Raw genomic sequence first — 20,684 nt, forward strand, 5'->3', positions numbered from 1 at the left:
TTTAGATATAAAGATTTCCAATTGATAGTAGAACTCAGCAATGACCCAATCATTGTGCATATAGATATTTGAAAAGAAAAATACCTATCAAAATTAACCAAATATGACATAAATTAAGGTGATAAATAATGAATATTAGTAATCGATTACAAATAAAATAATGAAAATGAGATAATCTAATCAACGAAATATATCGGAAACATAGAAAAGAACTTAGCAAATCAATATCAGTGTTTCAATTAGAATAGCCCAGAATGGAGGTCGAAACAGAAGCGGAGGCGCCGCCGCCGGAGCTCGCCGTAGTTCTAGAACACGCAACCCTAATGGCGAAGCAGCTCCCCTCCGCCGCCGATCCATCCCAACTCCTCCAAATCCACGCGGCGCTCCACGCAGCCCACCACCGCCTCTCCCTCTTCCTCTCTCCGCAGCCGGAGAATTCCGTCTCCTCCGCCGCCGCCGCCGAGCCCATGCAGATGGAGGATGAGGAAGAGGAGCAGAACTCGCGAGCCGCCGTTGAGAAGGTGGCGTGGCGGATGAAGGAATGTTTTATACAGAACAAGAGGCCCAAGCGCCACCTCTCGCCTTCCGCAGAGCAGCAGCAGCGGCGGAGCTTCGAGGATTCGGCCGACGCCGCGCCGGAGGTGTTTGATCCTTTAACTACTAAGCTTCGCGCTCTTGAATTGATTCACCAGTTTCATGCTTGAAAAAAGTTATCCTTTTCCATTTTATTTATTCTAAATCGTCTTGTGAATTCAATTACTCCATTTTATTTACATATTTATCTATCAAATTGTGGAGTTTCACAAAATTCTGTAACGTGAGCTCTTCGGGTCTCGACTGCAAACACGAATTGGTAATTAGGTTTTGAAAAAGTAAAGAGAGGTTTAGTAATTGATAAAATTGGGGAAGAAGCTTACAGTAGGGGGAGATTAAGAGCGGATACAGCAGCTTCAATATCAGTTGAAGGGCAAATGTGGTGAAGAGATTTTCTCAGCATTTTACGCTTTCCATTGAATGCGGAATTCACCTAATTAACAACCATTGAAAGGAAATCAATTCTTGAATCATCTCAAAACGGAGGTCAGACCTTTTACCATTGAAAAGAAGCTCTTGAGGGACGAAACGTGGGGATAATCAAGGGACGATACATTAAATGCCAATGCGAGCTTTAAGAGATCTAGAAGATCATAAATAATGCGTGAATCTTTGAGGGAATAAGGGCATCAGTAACCCCGTCCCCATTTCCGGCCCCAAGTCCCCTCCACGTCATCATTCCTCTACAGTTGCGGCCCAGGCCCCAACTGCTGTAACCCTGCAGGTTGAGGCCCGGGCCGCAACTAATAAATGACACTATTCACAACTCCAACATATTTTGAAAGTAAAATAAAAAACGCTGTAAATTTATAACACGGAAAATTTAATTTCATCGAATACTGCAAAATTACAACATATAAATTTTCAAACTGAAAATAAAATACATGAAAACATAACGTCAATGCTGGAAAACGTTGTTGCGAGTCCAAATTTCTTCGATTAGATCGGCTTGGAGGTGAGTGTGTTGTTCCTCTTGGCGCATCGCAGCTGAACGAGCCATGACATTGCGGATGTCGTGAGGAAGGCCATGCACGGGCGGCTCGGTGACAACGTAGTTACTCCCGGTGCTGGCGAGCGGATCGTCGCTCCACAAAGTGACGTTATCTTGTTCGTCCTCAACGATCATGTTATGCATTATGATACATGCATACATTGTGTCGGCGATGTTTGACCGCTGCCAACCACGGGCCGCTCCCTTCACGATAGCCCACCGCGCTTGGAGGACTCCGAATGCACGCTCGACATCTTTCCGAGCCGCCTCTTGCCTTTGGGCAAACATTGCCCTCCGATCGGTTGTCGGAGCTGTGATAGTCTCCGATCGCTCGACATAATTTTGAATTTAAAATATAAAAAAAAAAATTTGGTTGCGGCCCGGCCCGTCACCGTGCAACGCTGGGCCGGGACGCGGGACTTGCGGCCCGTCTCCGTGCAACCCCGTCCCAGGCCGGGACTCGGGACGCTCCCCAGGCCGGTCACGCGTCACCGGGACGGGCCTGAGCCGTGCCGCCCTTCCGTGTAATGCATGGGACGGGCCGGGACTCGCAATTTGCGGCCCGGCCCCAAGGGTTACAGATGCTCTAAGAGCACCCGCAACGCGGTGCCGTCGCCGTTCCTATGCCGTTCCGGAGGAACGGTTTCGCGGCGGCACGCGTTGCAGTGTGCGTTCCGTCGCCATTCCGTGCCGCCACCGTTCCCATGCCGTGCCGCGTTTCGTTCCTCCGGAACGCGGAACGAAACGTTCCGCCACGCGCCGAGGCGACGTGGCGGACTCCCATTCGATGCGTGAAGCCCACTCGCTGCCCCGCGAGTGGGCTTCGTCCCGATGACGCAATAATTCATTTTTTTAAAAAAAAATTTCGAATTTAATAAAAAAAAAATAAAAAATTTTTTATTAACGGTAATAAGACCGTTAATTTTATAGCCGTTTGGTTTTTTTTTTATTATTTATTTATTTACTCTATAAATACTCCTATTTCATACTCATTTCAATCACAAACACACATCTATTTCTCTCTATTTCCACCCCAATTTTCATCTCAAATCAACTCTATTTTCCTTCTCCCAAATTTAATCAAACTAATGGATCCTTATGAACAAATGCGTCAAATATTGGAACAATCACTTGAAGAAGATCGACGGCGGGAGGCGGAAGAAGCCGCTCCGCCCCAACGTCGCTCCCGTACGTACATCCATCGTAACCGGGAGGAAGCCGCCGCAAGGTTAGTACGCGACTACTTCTGCGATAACCCGGTTTGGGGAGATACGTACTTCCGTCGCCGTTTCCGCATGGGGAAACCGTTATTTCTCCACATCGCGAATACTTTGGCAGCCCGGGAAGAGTTCTTCCAGGAAGGGTTCGACGCGGTCGGACGTCCCAGCCACACGACGCTGCAGAAATGTACTGCAGCAATCCGCCAGCTTGCGACTGGACAAACGGCCGACATGTTCGACGAATACCTCCACATCGGAGATAGCACTGGGCGAATGTGCTTGCTCAAATTCTGCAAAGGCGTCCGGGCAGCCTTTACCGACGAATTTCTCCGGAGGCCAAGCACGGCCGATTGTCAGTTCCTTCTCGACCTTCACGAAACAGTGCACGGATTCCCAGGGATGCTCGGCAGCGTCGATTGCATGCACTGGCAATGGAAGAATTGCCCGGTGGCGTGGAAGGGGTCCTACACGAGCGGCCACAAAGGTACCCACCCAACCGTTATACTCGAGGCCGTTGCCGACTACCGCCTTTGGATCTGGCACGCGTACTTCGGGGTCCCCGGGTCGAACAACGACGTAAACGTGCTCAACCAGTCCGACCTCTTGACCGAAGTTTTGGATGGTAAAGCGCCGGCCATCAACTTCGTCGCCAACAATCGGCTTTATAAAATGGGGTACTATCTCGCCGATGGCATCTACCCGAAGTGGCCTACCTTCGTGAAGACGTGCAGTGGGTCTGCGAACCCAAAGCAGGCTCTTTTTGCGCAGAAGCAGGAGGCTGCTCGCAAGGATGTGGAGAGGGCGTTCGGGGTTCTCCAAGCGCGCTTCAACATCATCAAAGCCCCGGCTCGTACGTGGTTCATGGAGAACATGGTCGACATCATGTATACGTGCATAATCTTGCACAACATGATTGTCCAAGACGAAGGACCCGAGGCGGGAAATTGGTTCGACCCCGAATCCCCCGGAAGCTCAACCGCAAGTAGTCCGCCTCGAAGTGGAGCGCATCCGTCTATACAAGAACGGTTATCTATTCGTGCAAGGACACGCGACTCTAGCGCCCACACCCAACTCCAACATGATCTAATTGAGCACATTTGGGCAAACTTTGGCGGATGAAATTATTAAAATTGTGTACTTTTATTTTTTTATGATTTTAATTGTGTGCTTTTTATTTTTTTAAGTTTAAGTTGTAACTTTGTTTTAATGTTGTGTGTTTTTTAATAAAATGTGTTTGTTTTTTTAATTGAATTGAGTTGAAATTAAAAAAAAATGAAATTGAATGAATAGTAATTTAAGGAACGGTTAAGGAACGGTTAAGGAACGAGGGTTGCAGGTTCCGTTCCTTAGTTAAGGAATGGAGTAAAAAAGTACAGTGGGGCCCTCAAATAGTGGTTTAAGGAACGGTTTAGGAACGGTATAGGAACAGCGTTGTGGATGGCCTAAATGACGTCTCTTAGACCATCCAATATGGGTCTCGCCGGCGTCTCGCGTCTCGCGTCTCGTCCCGGCGAGACGGGACGCCGGCGCGACGCGTTGCAGCCTCCATCTCGTCCCGTCTCGTCCCGCGTCTCGTCCTGGCGAGCCACGAGACGGGCTGTCTCGCCACGCGCCGAGGCGACGTGGAGCAACCCGGCGTCGTGCGTGACGCCCACTCGCCGGCCCGCGAGTGGGCGTCGTCACGTGCTGATGCAATAAATTTTTTTTTAAAAAAAATTCGAATTTAAATAAAAAAAAAAATTGTAACGGTAATAATACCGTTTTTTTGTTTTTTTTTTAATTTTTTTGATTTTTTTTAATTTTTTTACTCTATAAATACTCCTAAACTCATTCTCATTTCACACACAACTACACATCTATTCTCCCTATCATCTAAATTTTCTCTCAAATTTTCATAAACCAACTCAAGATGTCCGGCGACGGCGACGGCAACTACGACGGTTCCGGCTCCGGCGGGTGGGATCTCAGCTCGTTCGGCGATTGGGAGACCATGATCAACACATTGGGCGGTTCCGGTTCGTCAACCCCTGGGACTCAGGGTTCGGCGACGCCGGGGGTACCAACCACCCAATTTTGACCATGATGCATATGTCCGTCCCTCCGCCACGCGGTATTCGCAGGGATTATCCCAGATCCGGGAGGATTTTCCCGGTGGCACTGGCGGTGGAGGTGGCCGAGGCGGTGGAGGTGGCACTGGCGGTGTACAACCCCAGGCGGGCGAGGACGAGGAGGAAGAAGAAGAAGAGGATCTTGGCCGGCATCCGTACAGCAACTTCGAAACGATGGCGGTGTACAACGCCTGGATCATGGTCTCGTACGATCCCATCGTCGGGAATCAACAAACCCGGAAGTGTTTCTGGGAAAAGGTCTGCGAGGTCTACCACCAGATAAAGCCGAAAGGCTCCCGCAAGCGCAAAGTTAAAATGCTCCGCTCTCACTTTGACCGAGTCGACCGACAGATCAAAAAATTCTGCGGCATCTACTCGACTGAAGAGGCGCGCTACCAAAGCGGCGCCACGGCCACCGACATTTTGACGTCCGCTTTGCGCGCCTACTACCAGGACGAGGGTCATCAATTCAGATTTGTTGATGTTTGGCAGGCCGTCAAGGACGAGGAACGGTGGGCCGGAGGTTTCCGCTCCTGCTCGGGCTCAACCTCGAAGCGCACGAAGCATACGGCGAGTGGCCAATACTCGTCTGGTGGTGACACCGATGGCATCAGCCAACCTGAGGCTGAATCCCGGGAGTTTGCGGGTACGGTCGGCGATGCTGGAGGATCCGCGCGTGGGCGCCGTCGGCCGCAAGGGACGAAGGCGGCGAAAGCGGCTAGAGCAAGGAAGGGCCGAGGTGAATCAAGCCAGCCGGCCTCGGGATCGGGCTCGCGGGGAGGCTCGGACACACTTATGGTGGCGTACATGACCGCCACAATGGCGGACACTTCCCACTTCTCGTACGCCCAATTCACGGCCTAGTGGAACGGAATTGTTGCTATGGCAGCACAACTTGACCTTCCGACACTCCCTAAACCTCGACCACCTCCAGAGGATGATTCGCCGGCGGAGTAGTTTTTTTTTATTTTGTGTGTTTTTTTATTTTGTGTTTTTTTTATTTTGTGTGTTTATTTAGTTTGTGTGTTTTTTAATAAAGTGTGGTTTTTAATAAAGTGTGTTTGTTTAAATTGAATTGGGTAGAAAAAAAATTTTAAATGAAATTGAATGAATAGTAATTAAGGGACGGTATAGAGACGGTTAAGAGACGGAGCGTTGCAGGTTCCGTCCCTTAGTTAAGGGATGGAGGAAAAAAGGACAGTGGGGCCCTCAAATAGTGCTCAAATAGTAGTTAAGAGACGGTTTAAGGGACGGTATAGAGACAGCGTAGTGGATGACCTTAGAATGGAGTATCTTGAAACTGGTTTCCCAACAAAAGTGTGTCGAAAAACGTTGTCTTCGTACATAAATAAAGCTATGAGGCTAATATGCAACCTTTAAACCTTAACTGTACAGCAGAGTTAGTTAGTAGAACTCACAAACCTTGGCCATAGATGAATTTCCATCTGCTGTGTCTTTAGCTGACAAGAATGAGGAGATATGAGATCGTATATGGGATCTTGTAAAATCCTCTTTGTTAATGGAAGCACCAATTGTTAAGGGATGATTTCCCTTAACAAGATATCGACGTCGACGGGTGGTCGACGGCGAGAAAATAAAAGTGGACGTCTCGGGCTTTTCCCGGGATCAACTCCAAACGAGGGTTTTCTATGGAAAGCAAGTAATTGGCGTGAAAGTAAAAGGCATGAACTAAAATAATATAATGTTCTTCTTCATTGATTGATTAAAGAGAATTACAATAGCCCTATTTATAATAAGCAAAAGATATGAAAGGATAATGCTAAATCAATGCTAAACTAACTAAGAGAGATTTGGGGATATTCTTGGGGATATTCACGTATCACTCTTCCACAACCTACACATATAAAACAGAGAAACAAGCCCTTTTAACCAGTGTCAGTAGACCAGTATGTATTCTCTCAGATGAAACGTCCAAGAAAGAACTAATTACAAGATCCAAGCAGAAAAAAAGGGCTGAAATACTTAGTGTTCAGATGTGTGTGTGTGTGTGTTTTAATCGTTGACAATGAGATGCTTGCATCATTGCACGGTGTAGCTAGCTTCTCATGAAATGAGTTGGATCAACAAACATGTTTGTGATCATAGAAACATACAGATATTGCTTCATTTTTAGTGAACACAAGGCCACCTTCACACATCCTAATCCGTCGAAGCGTTCCCTCACTAGTGATGCCATATACAGTAGGGATTTTCGCAGCAGTACATTTTCACTTACAAAAAAAAAACATAGCAAAATACAATAGATGACCACAAAAACAGGAGAACACATTTGAGTAGATTAAAAATTTATTCTTTAATATGATGTAGTTCTGATATAAAAAATTTAGACACATGGTTTCATGGTTAAGGTTTGAGTCATCTTCCACTTAATCAATCCTACACTCTGTAGATAATCCCCAATTTACATTACGTCCAATTTAGCACTAATTAATTTGATACAAGAACAGTCTGATCTCCTGTCTCTAAAATGCCAAACAAGTTGCAATCTCTCTTCACTCACTAGTAATCAAAACAACCTAATCCCAGACATGCCTCCAAGGAGTACTCTGTATATTACAAATATGCATATACACAAAGGTTAAATCTTGGCAAGAAATTAAAGTCCTATCAGTAATTCAGGAGCTCATAATTCAAACTTGAATAGTATTTTACAGAGTCCGAAGACAAATTGATAACATTCAGCAACAAAATTAAGGAAAAGAAAAGCTAATTAGTACCTAAAAACCAACCTTTTCGATAGCTAGAACAGTTGCACCAGCTTCCACTAGCACATTAGTCAAAGAACCAGTTCCTGGTCCAATTTCTAACACTACATCACCTTGTTTCACATTAGCCGCCACCACTAGCTCCTCATTCACCGACCCATTTACCATATAGTGCTAAAATGGAAGACAAATAACACGATATAGAAGAAGCGATTGAGATAAAAATATTACCCTATAATTTATAAAGTAAAAAATGGATCTTTTCTGTTTTCAATTTTGAGGATAAAGTTTACCTGGCCGAGAGATTTTCTTGGAAAACGGCCTTTGGATTTGAGGGCTTTAAGGGTGGAGTGGTAGTCGTCTTGTTGCCTTACCGGTTTCCCTTTCGACGTCGTGCCGCTGGCTTGTAGACGCGGCACTGCGCCGGCGGCGAGGATATCGTGCGTTCTGGTTTGGTGGAAGGTAAGGATTGGGCGGAAGAGACTGCTCATTGTAGCCGTTGAGGTAGAATAATCTATCTGCGGTCATTAAATAAGTCATTTTATTTTATTTTTTTTACCAAAAATCAATCATTTTAATCTCTTTTTACTTTGTTTTTTTTTTCACTTGTTATATTATTCTCTCAAACTTTATCGCCAAAAAGAAATATCGGTGATCTTGGAATGAATGGTGTATTTATGGTGTATTTAGCAACAAAAAAAAGGAGAAAGTTGTGATGTTCTTCATAATCTGTGAAATTGCATTATGTTCCTGGTATAACAAGAGAAGTAAAAAACTTTCAAGTATTAATAACCTCAACGTTGCTATATGTATAACCATCTTGACTAAAAAGGGTGTCATCAAATTCTTGTATATTTATCTGATCGTATGAGTTTCAGCCGAAATTATCGTCTAAATTTCGGAACATCTCAGCCAATGGTGGTGTAGTAACAGGAGAGCAATGCTGCTGAAAGATATCATTAAAGAAACCTGATGGAGTTTGTTCAGAGAAATCTTGAATGGGAGGATGAAGCACTGAAGTGGCTGTCGTCGGATCGTGGAAATGAACTGCATTTGCAGAGGACCCATGATTCCAGGTGGTCTAGCAAAGAGTCAGTGCAATCTCCTGAGATCTGATGTGGTTGTTGAGTTGGATGGCCTTGGAGCAGACTGTCGCTTTCCAAGGTATACGAGGACAGCGAGTCTGGTTCTTGGCAATGAGTTTTTGATGCAGAACTCCCTAACAGAGAAGATTGTTGAACGTAGTTCATGGATTGATCTTGTAATCTCCCTGTAGTAGAGAACTTTGCAACTGTGTTGATCTTGCAACGACAGCATTAGAAACGGATGCTATCTGAACATTTTCCTGCTGATTAGTTGCTGCCACCATTTTGTCTTCCTTCACTTGTTTTGCTTTCACCAGAAGATGACTCAAACCATTCAAGCTCAAACACCAGTCAAAATATACGCAGAGAAGCATTATGTTAAGGACTTACTCCTTAACCTCGCACAAATTCCTCCGTGAGGTCGCGGGAACGCTTGCCCGTCGATCGCACACGACAAGAACTAGGGTTTGTTGTTTGAAGAAGAAGAAACTAACGTAAATTATCTTATTTTATTGATTGAATAATATGAAAGGTTCCACACATATTTATAATATGTGGGATACGTAATATCTTAACAATAAAGTGTATCAAATCTAATAATATCATACGCAACAAATATGGTAAATCAATACTAACTTAACAATAAGATATGGGGAAATTGTCTCGTATCAACTCCCCCACGGTTGAAATCCACCTTGTCCTCAAGGTGGAAATCACGATGCAACGACGAGAGTTGAAAGCCAAAAATTGTTGAGAGACGTCTCCTCCTGGATCAAACGTACAACGAACAGCTGAACGTCTCCCTTCATCACCTCGACGACTAGCTTGGCCGCTTGATTGGCTATACTCCCTATTTTTCTCGGTCGTTTCCTCGACGAGCACGGGCTGCTGGTGTCGATGGTGCTGCTGCTGCTGGGAAGGATAAAGTGAGTAGTATGACCCATATGTCATCACTCCAGCGGGTATATACTGGTTGCCGGAATGAGTAAATTGTTGGGGACGATGCATTCGGGGGTGATTCTGATCATATTGGTTCGATATAACGTAGCCCGATTCTTGAACTTGTTGCTGCATCTGAATCTTATTAGCATTCTGATCACCAGATTTCAATTCAGCTTGATTAGCAGTGGTGAGCTCGAGATCGACGGATTGGAATTGGATCAAGTTATATGGAAGATAACCGAACCGGTCGGATCAGTTAGCAAATTGTCGTTCCACTTAATCAAATCAATCCTCAAACCGACTCACGAAAGAAAATATTTATAACTCCCAATTTGCACAACTTTAACAGTAAAGCGGCAAGTTCGGGGTCGATCCCACAGAGAAGTTGGTGTGTCGAGTGTGTGAGTAGTGAACAGGGGGGTTGGCTGCTGCCACGCTTTAACTTGGGAGTTTTTAACTACTGTTTTTAATCTAGGCAGAATTAAACTAGCTAGCTTGATCAATGGAACTTTAACTACTGGGTCAAGTGAATTGCAGGTAACAGCGGAAAAGTAAATGCGAGGATGTAAACGAAAAATAACTTCGATTAAACTAAAAACTGAGTACAGTGTGAAATTAAACTAAGCTAACACTTCGGAAACTAAGAAAGCGGTAAAAACTGAGAAGAATCTCAGCGGGAAACTTAAGATAACGCAGACAGAAATGAGTATTCTGCAGCGCTCCCTTCGGTCGCCCTTTTAACTAAGCTATCTAAACTAAACTAGAGAACTGATCTAAACTAAGCTAGGGAGCTGAACTACACTAGTTAACTAAGCTAAGCTAAACTAGACGGAAAGTAAAGTCCTTTTTTCTTGTGGTGGCATATCCTCTATTTATAGGCTCAGCACGTAGACGTCACCACGGTTCGTGAACCGCCGGTTCACGGTTCGGAACCGGCGGTTCCGGTTCAAGATTTGTTGGAACCGGAACCGGCCCGTCGAAGACCGCACGGTTCCCGTTTATGAACCGTGAACCGCCGGTTCACTTGAACCGGCCTAACCGTCGGTTGTTACCCGGTTCCGGGCCGGTTCGGCGGTTCGGCGGTTTATCCGATTTTTTTTTTTTTTTTTTGCATTTTGTAAATTGTAATTCAAGTTTAAAATGTAAAAAAACTTGCGTAAATAACATTAGAATGAAGCGATGTACAAATGTAATTTTATTGATACAAATTACAACTTCAAAATTACAAATTACAACTTTAAAATTACAAATTACAAGTTAAAATTTACAAATTACAACATAAAAATTAGAAATTACAACTTCAAAATTATAAATTACAAAAGACTTAAAGTCTTCATTACAATTTACAAAATTACATATTCGAAATAAAGGGGAGAAAAAAAAAATAAAGGAAAAGGACTTGAGCTCAACTTAAATTTAAACTTAAATTTAAAATTTAAGTTGAAATATAAGTTGAGATGCCTACGTATCCTCAATGCTCAATTGCATTTTGGAATCAAAGTCCACGTAGTTCTCTTACCTTGCTTACCTATTTGGCTTGATCGGAAGTATTGGCGCCTACTCTTCTTCGTCGGGGAAGTAGTCTTGGTCGGGTTGTACTACTAGTTTGTCCCAATCCGGTTCTTGGTCTCTAATTTCGGCGGAGCACCAATCATCAAGTAACATGGTGGCTTCCATGTTTTGTCCGGTGAGCCTACTTCTTCGGTCGTCCAAGACGTTGCCTCCAACACTAAAGGCGGACTCGACGGCGACAGTGGAAGCCGGAACCGAAAAGATCTCCTTGGCCATTGATGCAAGGATGGGAAAATCTTTCTCGTGTGAAGACCACCAATCTAGGACGTCGATTTGTTGGGGAACGGGACCTCCTTCTTCCTCATTGAATGAAAAGTGTGAGTCTAAATATAAATCTAACTCACTTACCGAATGTGCCGTCCTTCCTCCGCTGCTGAAGGCGTATAGGTCCGCCAATTGGGATTGGGTGTCGGGGTCATCAACTTGGAAGAAGCCAAAGTTCTGTGTTTGACGGGGGGGTCTAGGTCGAACTTGGTGGGTAGTGTTGTACTTGACTTCGTAATCGTGAAAGAGAGCCCGCAAGTCGAACTCAAAATTTCTTTGGAGGCTTGGGAGGTGGGGGAGGTTTATTTGGAATGTTTGGGCAAGGTTTATGTAGTTGTCGTCGTCGTCAGTTTGCAAAGCTCGGAGTGGTTCAAGATCAATAGAAGCTAAACTGTTGTAATAAAATTCTAAAATTTTGAAAGTACCAACTAGTTTCCACTTTGGATCCAAAACTTTGGCAAGCAAAAAAACTGTTGGGATCTCATTGAAATACTTGAGCCATTTTTCAACCATGTAATATAAAACACACATAAGCTCAAGATTGTTTGCGGAATTTTTCATTGCAGTTTTAAAACCAAGTGATATGATCATGCAATGTTCTAAAACACGAACGGATGTGCAATAATACACACCCGATAACTCCATAGTGGCACTTCGAAAATTTTTGAATAATTTAAATAAACTCAGGCTTTGTTCCCAACAAGAAGATGTTAGATATAAATCATCAACAGGGTAAGTTCTATAAAAATCAACTAAATAGTCTATATGCTCCATTGTAGATTGCAACATGTCATATGTAGAGTTCCATCTAGTAGAAACGTCTAAAGTAAACTTTGTGTACCTTATTTTCTTCGAGTGGCAATACTTCTTCCACGCCTTGCCAATTTGAGGCTTCCAGTGGATCAAGGATACAGCTGTAGTAATAGGTTGAATATGTCTTTGCCATAAAGACAAAGCATCTTGTACACATAAGTTTAAAATATGACAAATACATCGTTGATGAAAATACTTACCACTTATCACCGGGGAGCAAGCCGCAATTAAATCGGATATACTTGCGGTGTTGGCGGTTGCGTTATCAAAACCAACCGAAAATATCTTGTTGCATAACTCATACTCATTCAAAACTTGAATAATTAAAGAAGCAATTGCTTGTGCGGTGTGTGGGGAAGGAAATTGTCTAAAACCAATCAAACGTTTATTTAAAGACCAACTATTGTCTATAAAATGACAAGAAATACCCATGTAAGAATTTCATTGGAAAGAATCCGTCCACACATCGGAGCAAATATTAACTTTGTGCCCCAAGGTGGATAGACTCTTTGCAATTTCCATTTTTTTTGCAAAATACTGCCGGTTGTTAGATCTTTGAGCAGTAGAGGGGGGAATTCTTTTTGCAGCAACATTAAAAGCTTGTTGCATAGTCATTTCATATTTTCTGTCATTAAAAAATTGAACGGCAAATGTTTCATTGCCGCCCATCTTACCATGGTATCGGTAGTATTTTTGGGATCGTATTTAAATAGTGGCGTACCTGTTTGAGACGATGAGCCGGCGGGGAAGTTGATTTGGGTTTGGGATCTAGAATGCCCAAATTTCACGGGGTGTTTTGCCTTCAAATGGCGTGTGAGAGTACCATATCCCCCACCGATTACAAATGGATAGACTTTATCGCAATAGTTGCAATAAGCTTTGAACTCGCCTGTCTCCACGGTAGTGGTCGAATCATCAGGATTAGAAATTACAACCGGGACCTTCTTGTAATGTTTGGTGAAGATGTCGGATTTCAACTTTGGAGGCATCTTCTTCTTTTGTCTCCCGGAAGGAGGAGGAGCTTCGGCCTCCTCGTCATTTTCGCCAACTTGGCCGGCACTAGAAGGTGGGAATTGATGCGATCCATCGTCGCCTTCGTCCGATGATAGATTCACATCGTATTCGAAACGCGAAGCCGAATGTGGCTCTTCGTCGCCGAGGGTGGCAAGTAACAAGGCCGCATTTCGATCTTCTTCCTCCTACGAGAATTATACTAACATATTAAAACTTACTAAAACATATTAAAACATATAAAACTTACTAAAACATATTAAAACATACTAACATATTATAACATATTAAAACATATTAAAACATACTAACATATTAAAACATACTAACATATTATAACATATTAAAACATATTAAAACATACTAACATATTAAAACATACTAAAACATACTAACATATTAAAACTTACTAAAACATATTAAAACATATAAAACTTACTAAAACATATTAAAACATATTAAAACATATTAACATATTAAAACTTACTAAAACATATTAAAACATACTAACATATTAAAACATATAAAACTTACTAAAACTTACTAAAACATATTAAAACATACTAACATATTATAACATATTAAAACATATTAAAACATACTAACATATTAAAACATACTAACATATTATAACATATTAAAACATATTAAAACATACTAACATATTAAAACATACTAAAACATACTAACATATTAAAACATACTAAAACATATTAAAACATATAAAACTTACTAAAACATATTAAAACATATTAAAACATATTAACATATTAAAACTTACTAAAACATATTAAAACATACTAACATATTAAAACTTACTAAAACATATTAAAACATATAAAACTTACTAAAACTTACTAAAACATATTAAAACATACTAACATATTATAACATATTAAAACATATTAAAACATACTAACATATTAAAACATACTAACATATTATAACATATTAAAACATATTAAAACATACTAACATATTAAAACTTACTAAAACATATTAAAACATATAAAACTTACTAAAACATATTAAAACATATTAAAACATATTAACATATTAAAACGTACTAAAACATATTAAAACATACTAACATATAAATCAAAGGAAGGACCACGCTGAGGCATTCCACAATAGGCCATCTTGCACAAGCATATAAGAAAAGGCGGTAGTCCGCACATAATCTTTTTCCGAGCAAGTATACCAAATGGTGCTCTCAAATTAAAGACTTATCATATAACATATTAAAACATACTAACATATAAATCAAAGGAAGGACCACGCTGAGGCATTCCACAATAGGCCATCTTGCACAAGGATATAAGAAAAGGCGGTAGTCCGCACATAATCTTTTTCCGAGCAAGTATACCAAATGGTGCTCTCAAATTAAAGACTTATTATAACATATTAACATAGTAAAACATTTAATTTAGAAGTTTAGAACTTACTTGTAATCGAAGAGCGGCTCGCCTTCCCACCTCCTCCGCAACTTGTGCTCTAGAAGGGGCACGACGACGCCGAGAGTCACTTTGATCTTGAGCAATGCCCTTGCCCCGATCATCACCACGACGAGATGAAGACATGATATTATGGAAATTGGAAGTAGAGAATAGATAGTAGTGTTTATGTGAATATGACTATATGATAACGTGAACAAGAACAATGTGAGTAAATTATGAGCGCAAACAACGTACACAACTTGAGAGAATGAGGATGGAGAATAGAGAAATTGAGATTGAGAGAGAAATTCTTATTAACACAAGAATGGGGTGAGTAGAAATGGAAGAGGAGGGGGTATTTATAGGGGAAAATTGTGATTAAAAATTAAAAAAAAAATTCAAATTTTGAAAAATAACGCCGAAACCGCCGGTTCGCCGCCGAAACCGCCGGTTTTCGGTGGAACCGGCGGTTTACGGACCGTTTGAATTTTCAAATTTTGAAAATTGCGGTGGGAAACCGCCGGTTTAGGCCCGGAACCGCCGGTTTAACCCTGACATTGTGAAAAGGCTAGGGAGTAGGCCTGAAATTGTGTCGGAAACCGCCGAACCGCCGGTTCGGAACCGCCGGTTTCGCCGGAACCGGCGGTTCCGACCCGCCGGTTACGGTTTGCATAAAATGAGGAACCGGAACCGGCCCGGCGGTTCCGGCGGTTCCGGTGCCGGTTCGAACCGCCGGTGACGGTTCCGGTTCCGGTTCGAAACCGCCGGCGACGGTTCCGGGCAGGTTCATCCGGGCCGGTTCGGTTTGGAGATGTCTATCAGCACGTCCTTCAGCTGGATAACGATTTTTGGCAGGAAATATTCGCTCGTACCGAGAGTGAGCAACTCTTTGATTGCCACGTACCCTTCTTCGACGCTTTTCATAACAGAATGGTGGCCCAACTTGTCATTTGCATCTCATGTATCAGCACGTATCCTCTTCTTAGAGTGTCATCCTTGATAACAGAATGGTGCTCCAATTCCAGCTCATTCCCTCTCGTGCCTTCTTCCAGAAGCCAGTGGTCCTCTTCTTAACTGCTTGATTACTCCCCCTTGATCAACTCCCCCGACTCTTGGTCCTCTTTCGCCTTTTGTACTTGCTTGATCAGTTCGGCCTTGCTGCCTTGGTCAAGTGGCATTTCTGCACATTTTAACACTTGTTTTGCGCGATAAACCGATCAAGTAGCATACATTTTACCCTTAAACCGATGCATGAAATGAGCCTTATCAAGCAGCAACCATATTGTTTCTAGATTGAATTTGTATGATTTGCTCTTGATAAACAGGTTGTCGCTGGCTGGATAGGGGATTTCTTATACCTCATCCACTTGAAGCGGAATCTGGAGAAGCCCAATTAAATCCACCACTCTGTTTCTGCTGAAATTGAGCCTGAGGAATCTGCTGAAACTGATCCTCAATTCCTACCGCCCCTATCTTCTGAATCTCATCGACATGAACCCTAATCGCCCGCAAATTCGCCGCATCAGATCCATCAAAACGGGGGCATCTCATCTTCTCATAACGGGGCTTCTCCACCCGGTAATGATCATAACGAGGCTGATTCGCCATACGACCGACCTCCTGTCTGCTCCATGCATTATCCCACTCGGTCGCAAGTCGCCCCAGCTGATCGTCGAACCTATGCGCGGGGTTATCCAAGGCCGTGAATCGGCGCCCCGGAAAACCCTGGACACCTGCGTCGTAACGATCACAAGGCTGTTGAATCGTGTTTCTGGCAGAAGAGCCCACGATCCCTAGGTGCTGATGTGAAGCGACGGACATTGCTGGAGACATGATCGGGCGATGCTTCCCCGTGTCCCCTCGGACCCTCTGCCACTCCTCATAGGGCGACTCAGGCTCGTCCATCCTAGGCGTCGGGTTGTCCCACGCTGTCGCGCGTCTCCCCTGAAATCCGTCGTTATCTGCGCCGTATCGATCCCACTCCATCGCAAGTCGCCCAGGCTGTATGACGGCGCCCCCGAAAACCTTCGCTACTTCCGCCGTACCTATCCCACGGCAGCTGCTCAGTTTTGGGCGGTAGATTCGCGAACATGGATGAAGGGAACCCTAGGTTTTGTTGTGAAGCCACGGTTATGGCAGAAGACATAATATCGCCTCTCCCCTGCTGCCAACCGTCGTTGGGCGGCTTCGGGTCGGGCCTTGGCGGTGGCAGCGCGACGGAGTTCCGCCGCTCAGATGCGTCCATTCGCGCCTCTATGCGGGCCAGCGACGCTAGTACGTGTTCAAAGGCCAAGGCCGTCGTATCCAGCGCACCGGTTGACGACGATGAAGCCTCCAGGCCGCGGGTGGTTCCGGCGGTCGAACTGACGAGCGGCTCTGCGCGAATTCCAGCCCGATTCGCCATGCTTGATTGAGCTCGCGATGAAAGCATCAGTTGTTAAGGACTTACTCCTTAACCTCGCACGAATTCCTCCGTGAGGTCGCGGGAACGCTTGCCCGTCGATCGCACACGACAAGAACTAGGGTTTGTTGTTTGAAGAAGAAGAAACTAACGTAAATTATCTTATTTTATTGATTGAATAATATGAAAGGTTCCACACTTATTTATAATATGTGGGATACGATAATATCTTAACAATAAAGTGTATCAAATCTAATAATATCATACGCAACAAATATAGTAAATCAATACTAACTTAACAATAAGATATGGGGAAATTGTCTCGTATCACGTCACCACAAAAAGCACCTCTGACACTGTTTTGGCATGCTAGGCCATCATTGACAACAAGAATCCCCATAGAGATAGCTTTGTCAGCATTCATCTTCTGGGTTTTCATGTAGATACATTGAAGTTTGAGATGACCTGTAGTTATCTAACACAAAAATACTTGAGTAATGATAAAATCAAAAACAATTAAATGTAATACGATAGTGGTGCAACCACACTTAAACGTTTTACAAGTGAGAAACTAATCAACTAACAAAACGGTAATGACAAAACAAGGCCTCAGGTATGTATAATACAAGGATTCTACAATAAATATGTAATTACTACATTGCATATGAACAATAATCACGTATGATCACGCCATTTTGATGGCTTGTTGTAGTATTAAAATCAGAATTGTTAATTCACTCGATTCTAATTTACTCAATTTTGTTGCATTGTTTACAATGTTCACTTAATTAAATCCAAGTCCGTGGAATTCAGCTTTATCACTTTAGGCTGTGTTTGAGAACATGGAATTGAAGCTATGGAATTGGAATTGGAATTGAAATTGGAATTAGAGGCTCCAATTCCAATTTCATTGTTTGGTATCACAAAAATGTATATAATTGAAATTGAATTTTAATTCAGAGTTTTTCAATTCCATGATTTGGATTCCATATCAAAAGTAGAAAATTGGAATTCCAAATTGTCATAAAATTAGTTAGTTTCACTATATACCCACTACACACATTTCACCCACTACACACATTTCACACACACTACATGCACTTCACGCATGTCACACACTATACAAATTTCGTACACTACACAAATTTCACACACTTCACACTTCACACACTATTCTGTGTATATTGTGTAGTGTGTGCGGCGTGTGAAGTATGTGGGTGTGTGTATAGTATGTGTATTTTGTGTGAAGTGTGTGTGAGTGTGTATTTTGTGTATATGTGCATAAATTATTCAAATTTAATTTTATATCAATTACTTCATTTACTAAACATAAGATTAGGAATTGAATTAGAATTCAATTTCTTCCCATTCAATAACATAGAATTCCAATTCCGTGGTACTAATGTTTTTCATAAAAAAGAACATTGAAAAAATTAAAGAAAAAGCAGAGTAGACATTTGAAGGGCATTCGGAGTCGGGTTGAATATCCGAACGTGTGGATTCCACGAGCTCCATAAAGCAGTTGGCCCATGAAAAAGGCACACGTGCGCATCTTGACCACGTAAAACTCTGGTAACCATCTGAGCTTACGACACGTGGTGAGAGAATCCCATGCATGCTGACACGAATGCATGCCAGATTTATTAATTGATTCGGTGAAGAAAATTAACTGCAAAATATTTGAAGAATGGCAAATAATAATAGTAGTAATGTTCCTCTCCTAGTGAATGGTAATGGCGATGGCGGAAATAGGAAAAGCGAAAGGCCAAAAGAGCCGTGGAGAGGGGAATTCGTGAAGAGCATTGTGTATGCAGGCCTCGACGCCATCATTACCTCCTTCTCCCTCATCTCCTCCATCTCCGCCGGCCGCCTTTCTTCCGGTTCATTCCTTTCTAATACACTCCCATCTTTGTGTATATTGAAGGATTGCTAATATTCTAACACATGCAGTTGATGTTTTGGTGTTGGGATTTGCCAATCTTGTGGCCGATGGGATTTCGATGGGGTTTGGCGATTTTATGTCGACTAGTACTGAGAAAGCTGTCGCTGCCAAGGAGAGGAGCGTCGCCATATGGGACGTCGAAAACCAACGGGGAGCTCAGCGGGAAGACCTGCTCCGTCGCTATCAGCAGCTTGGGATGGATGCTTCTGATGCAGCCATGGTATGTATATACATATATATAAAGAGGGACATGATCAATTGCTAATTACTCCCTTCATTACTATGGATGTGTTTCTTTTCGGCACACAGTTTAAGAAAAATTATGCTAGTGAGTTGAGTAAAGGAAGAATAAAGTATGAAATGAAAAAGGTAAAGAGATGAATACATAATAAAGTAAGAGAGTAAAGTGGGTGAAAAGAAATGTGTTTGACTTTTACTAAAAAGACAAATGACTTCGTTACTATGGAACGTACCAAAAATGGCAAAATGACACCACTACTACGGAACGGAGAGAGTATTTGCTAATTGCTAACGGGTAATTATGTCCACGGTCTTGTTATAGATGTCAACACGGACATTTCTATGTCAACAAAATTATAACATAGACAATTGATCTAGTTAGCAGTTAGCAATTTAAGATAGTCAGCAACCTAACATACTGGTGGGTAGGTTGTGAGCATCTTCAACAAGTATCCGGACATACTGGTGGATGAGAAAATGGCGAGGGAGGGGGGAGCGGAGGGGCAGTCAGAGAAGCCATGGAAGAATGGGCTCATCACGTTCGTGGCGTTTCAGGTGTTTGGATGTGCTCCCATCCTAGCATTCATCATCCTCATCCCCTTCACGGACAACGACCAGATCAAGTTCATAGGGGCGTGCGTGCTCTCTGCGCTCGCCCTCGCCCTTTTGGGCATTGCCAAGGCCAAGTTTGCAGGCCAGAACTATGCAGCCTCCATGGGGATAACGCTCTTCAACGGCGCAGTGGCTGGCGCCGCTGCCTACGGAATCGGCTGGACTCTGCGCAATGTCGCTGGCCTGGATGAATGACTTCCATGAGTGGCGGCCACAGTTTTGGAGAGTGGTTGATGAAAATGATCTCACATGTGAAGTGTGTTATAGATCATTGGAAATTATATTGTTAGCCTCTGTATACCAAGAAACTGACTAATTTCTACTAAGTTGAGAATTTGAATGGATATTGGATAGTGCGAGTAAAATTCGAAATTTCGCATTATTATAAGTTCTATCAAGTATTGCTTAAAATGCACGAAATAGAAAAATGTCAACTTTAATCCGAGCATATTATCATTGAAAGGCATCTTTTTTAGTTGCCTGTATAAAATATTTCAAAATATTAATTCATCCATGTACCACATCTGAATTTATTTGACATTTTCATAAACATGCCTTCGTTCTGAATTGGAAAAAAACCATTGCTGAAAGTGAGAACCCTTTCTGCACTTGCTTCCAAATGTAGTAATTCATCTTCGATGATGGCATCTGTTTTTGGAGTAATAGATTTAATTGTAGTAGTAATACATAACTACAGCAACGATCTCAAAATTGTTGTGTAGATCGA

At 42.7% G+C, this 20,684-nt stretch overlaps 3 protein-coding genes across 4 annotated transcripts; 2 read left to right on the top strand and 1 right to left on the bottom strand.

Annotated features, from left to right (window-relative positions):
* Positions 1–254: 254 nt before the first annotated feature.
* On the top strand, positions 255–704 carry LOC121800984. Its single transcript, XM_042200466.1, has one exon. It carries the CDS (start codon positions 255–257, stop codon positions 702–704), a length of 450 nt encoding a protein of 149 aa, XP_042056400.1.
* Positions 705–6,596: 5,892 nt separating this feature from the next.
* Positions 6,597–8,292, bottom strand: LOC121798173 (ribosomal RNA small subunit methyltransferase, chloroplastic-like). 2 transcript variants are annotated; one of them, XM_042197043.1, is made up of 3 exons: positions 7,933–8,288; positions 7,664–7,813; positions 6,597–6,768 (listed from the first exon to the last, which is right to left on the bottom strand). In XM_042197043.1, exons 1-3 carry the CDS (start codon positions 8,128–8,130, stop codon positions 6,754–6,756), a joined length of 363 nt encoding a protein of 120 aa, XP_042052977.1. In that variant the 5' UTR covers positions 8,131–8,288; the 3' UTR covers positions 6,597–6,753. The 2 variants fall into 2 exon arrangements, with proteins under 2 accessions (XP_042052977.1, XP_042052975.1); XM_042197041.1 differs by lacking the exon at positions 6,597–6,768 and adding an exon at positions 6,798–7,480 and having other exon boundaries at positions 7,933–8,292.
* Positions 8,293–18,850: 10,558 nt separating this feature from the next.
* LOC121800534 (vacuolar iron transporter 1-like) lies at positions 18,851–20,156 on the top strand. The gene is made up of 3 exons (XM_042200093.1): positions 18,851–19,043; positions 19,114–19,325; positions 19,775–20,156. Exons 1-3 carry the CDS (start codon positions 18,851–18,853, stop codon positions 20,150–20,152), a joined length of 783 nt encoding a protein of 260 aa, XP_042056027.1. The 3' UTR covers positions 20,153–20,156.
* Positions 20,157–20,684: the final 528 nt, after the last annotated feature.

This window comes from Salvia splendens, chromosome 4 (genome assembly GCF_004379255.2).
Source record: "Salvia splendens isolate huo1 chromosome 4, SspV2, whole genome shotgun sequence".
Lineage (NCBI taxonomy): Eukaryota > Viridiplantae > Streptophyta > Magnoliopsida > Lamiales > Lamiaceae > Salvia > Salvia splendens.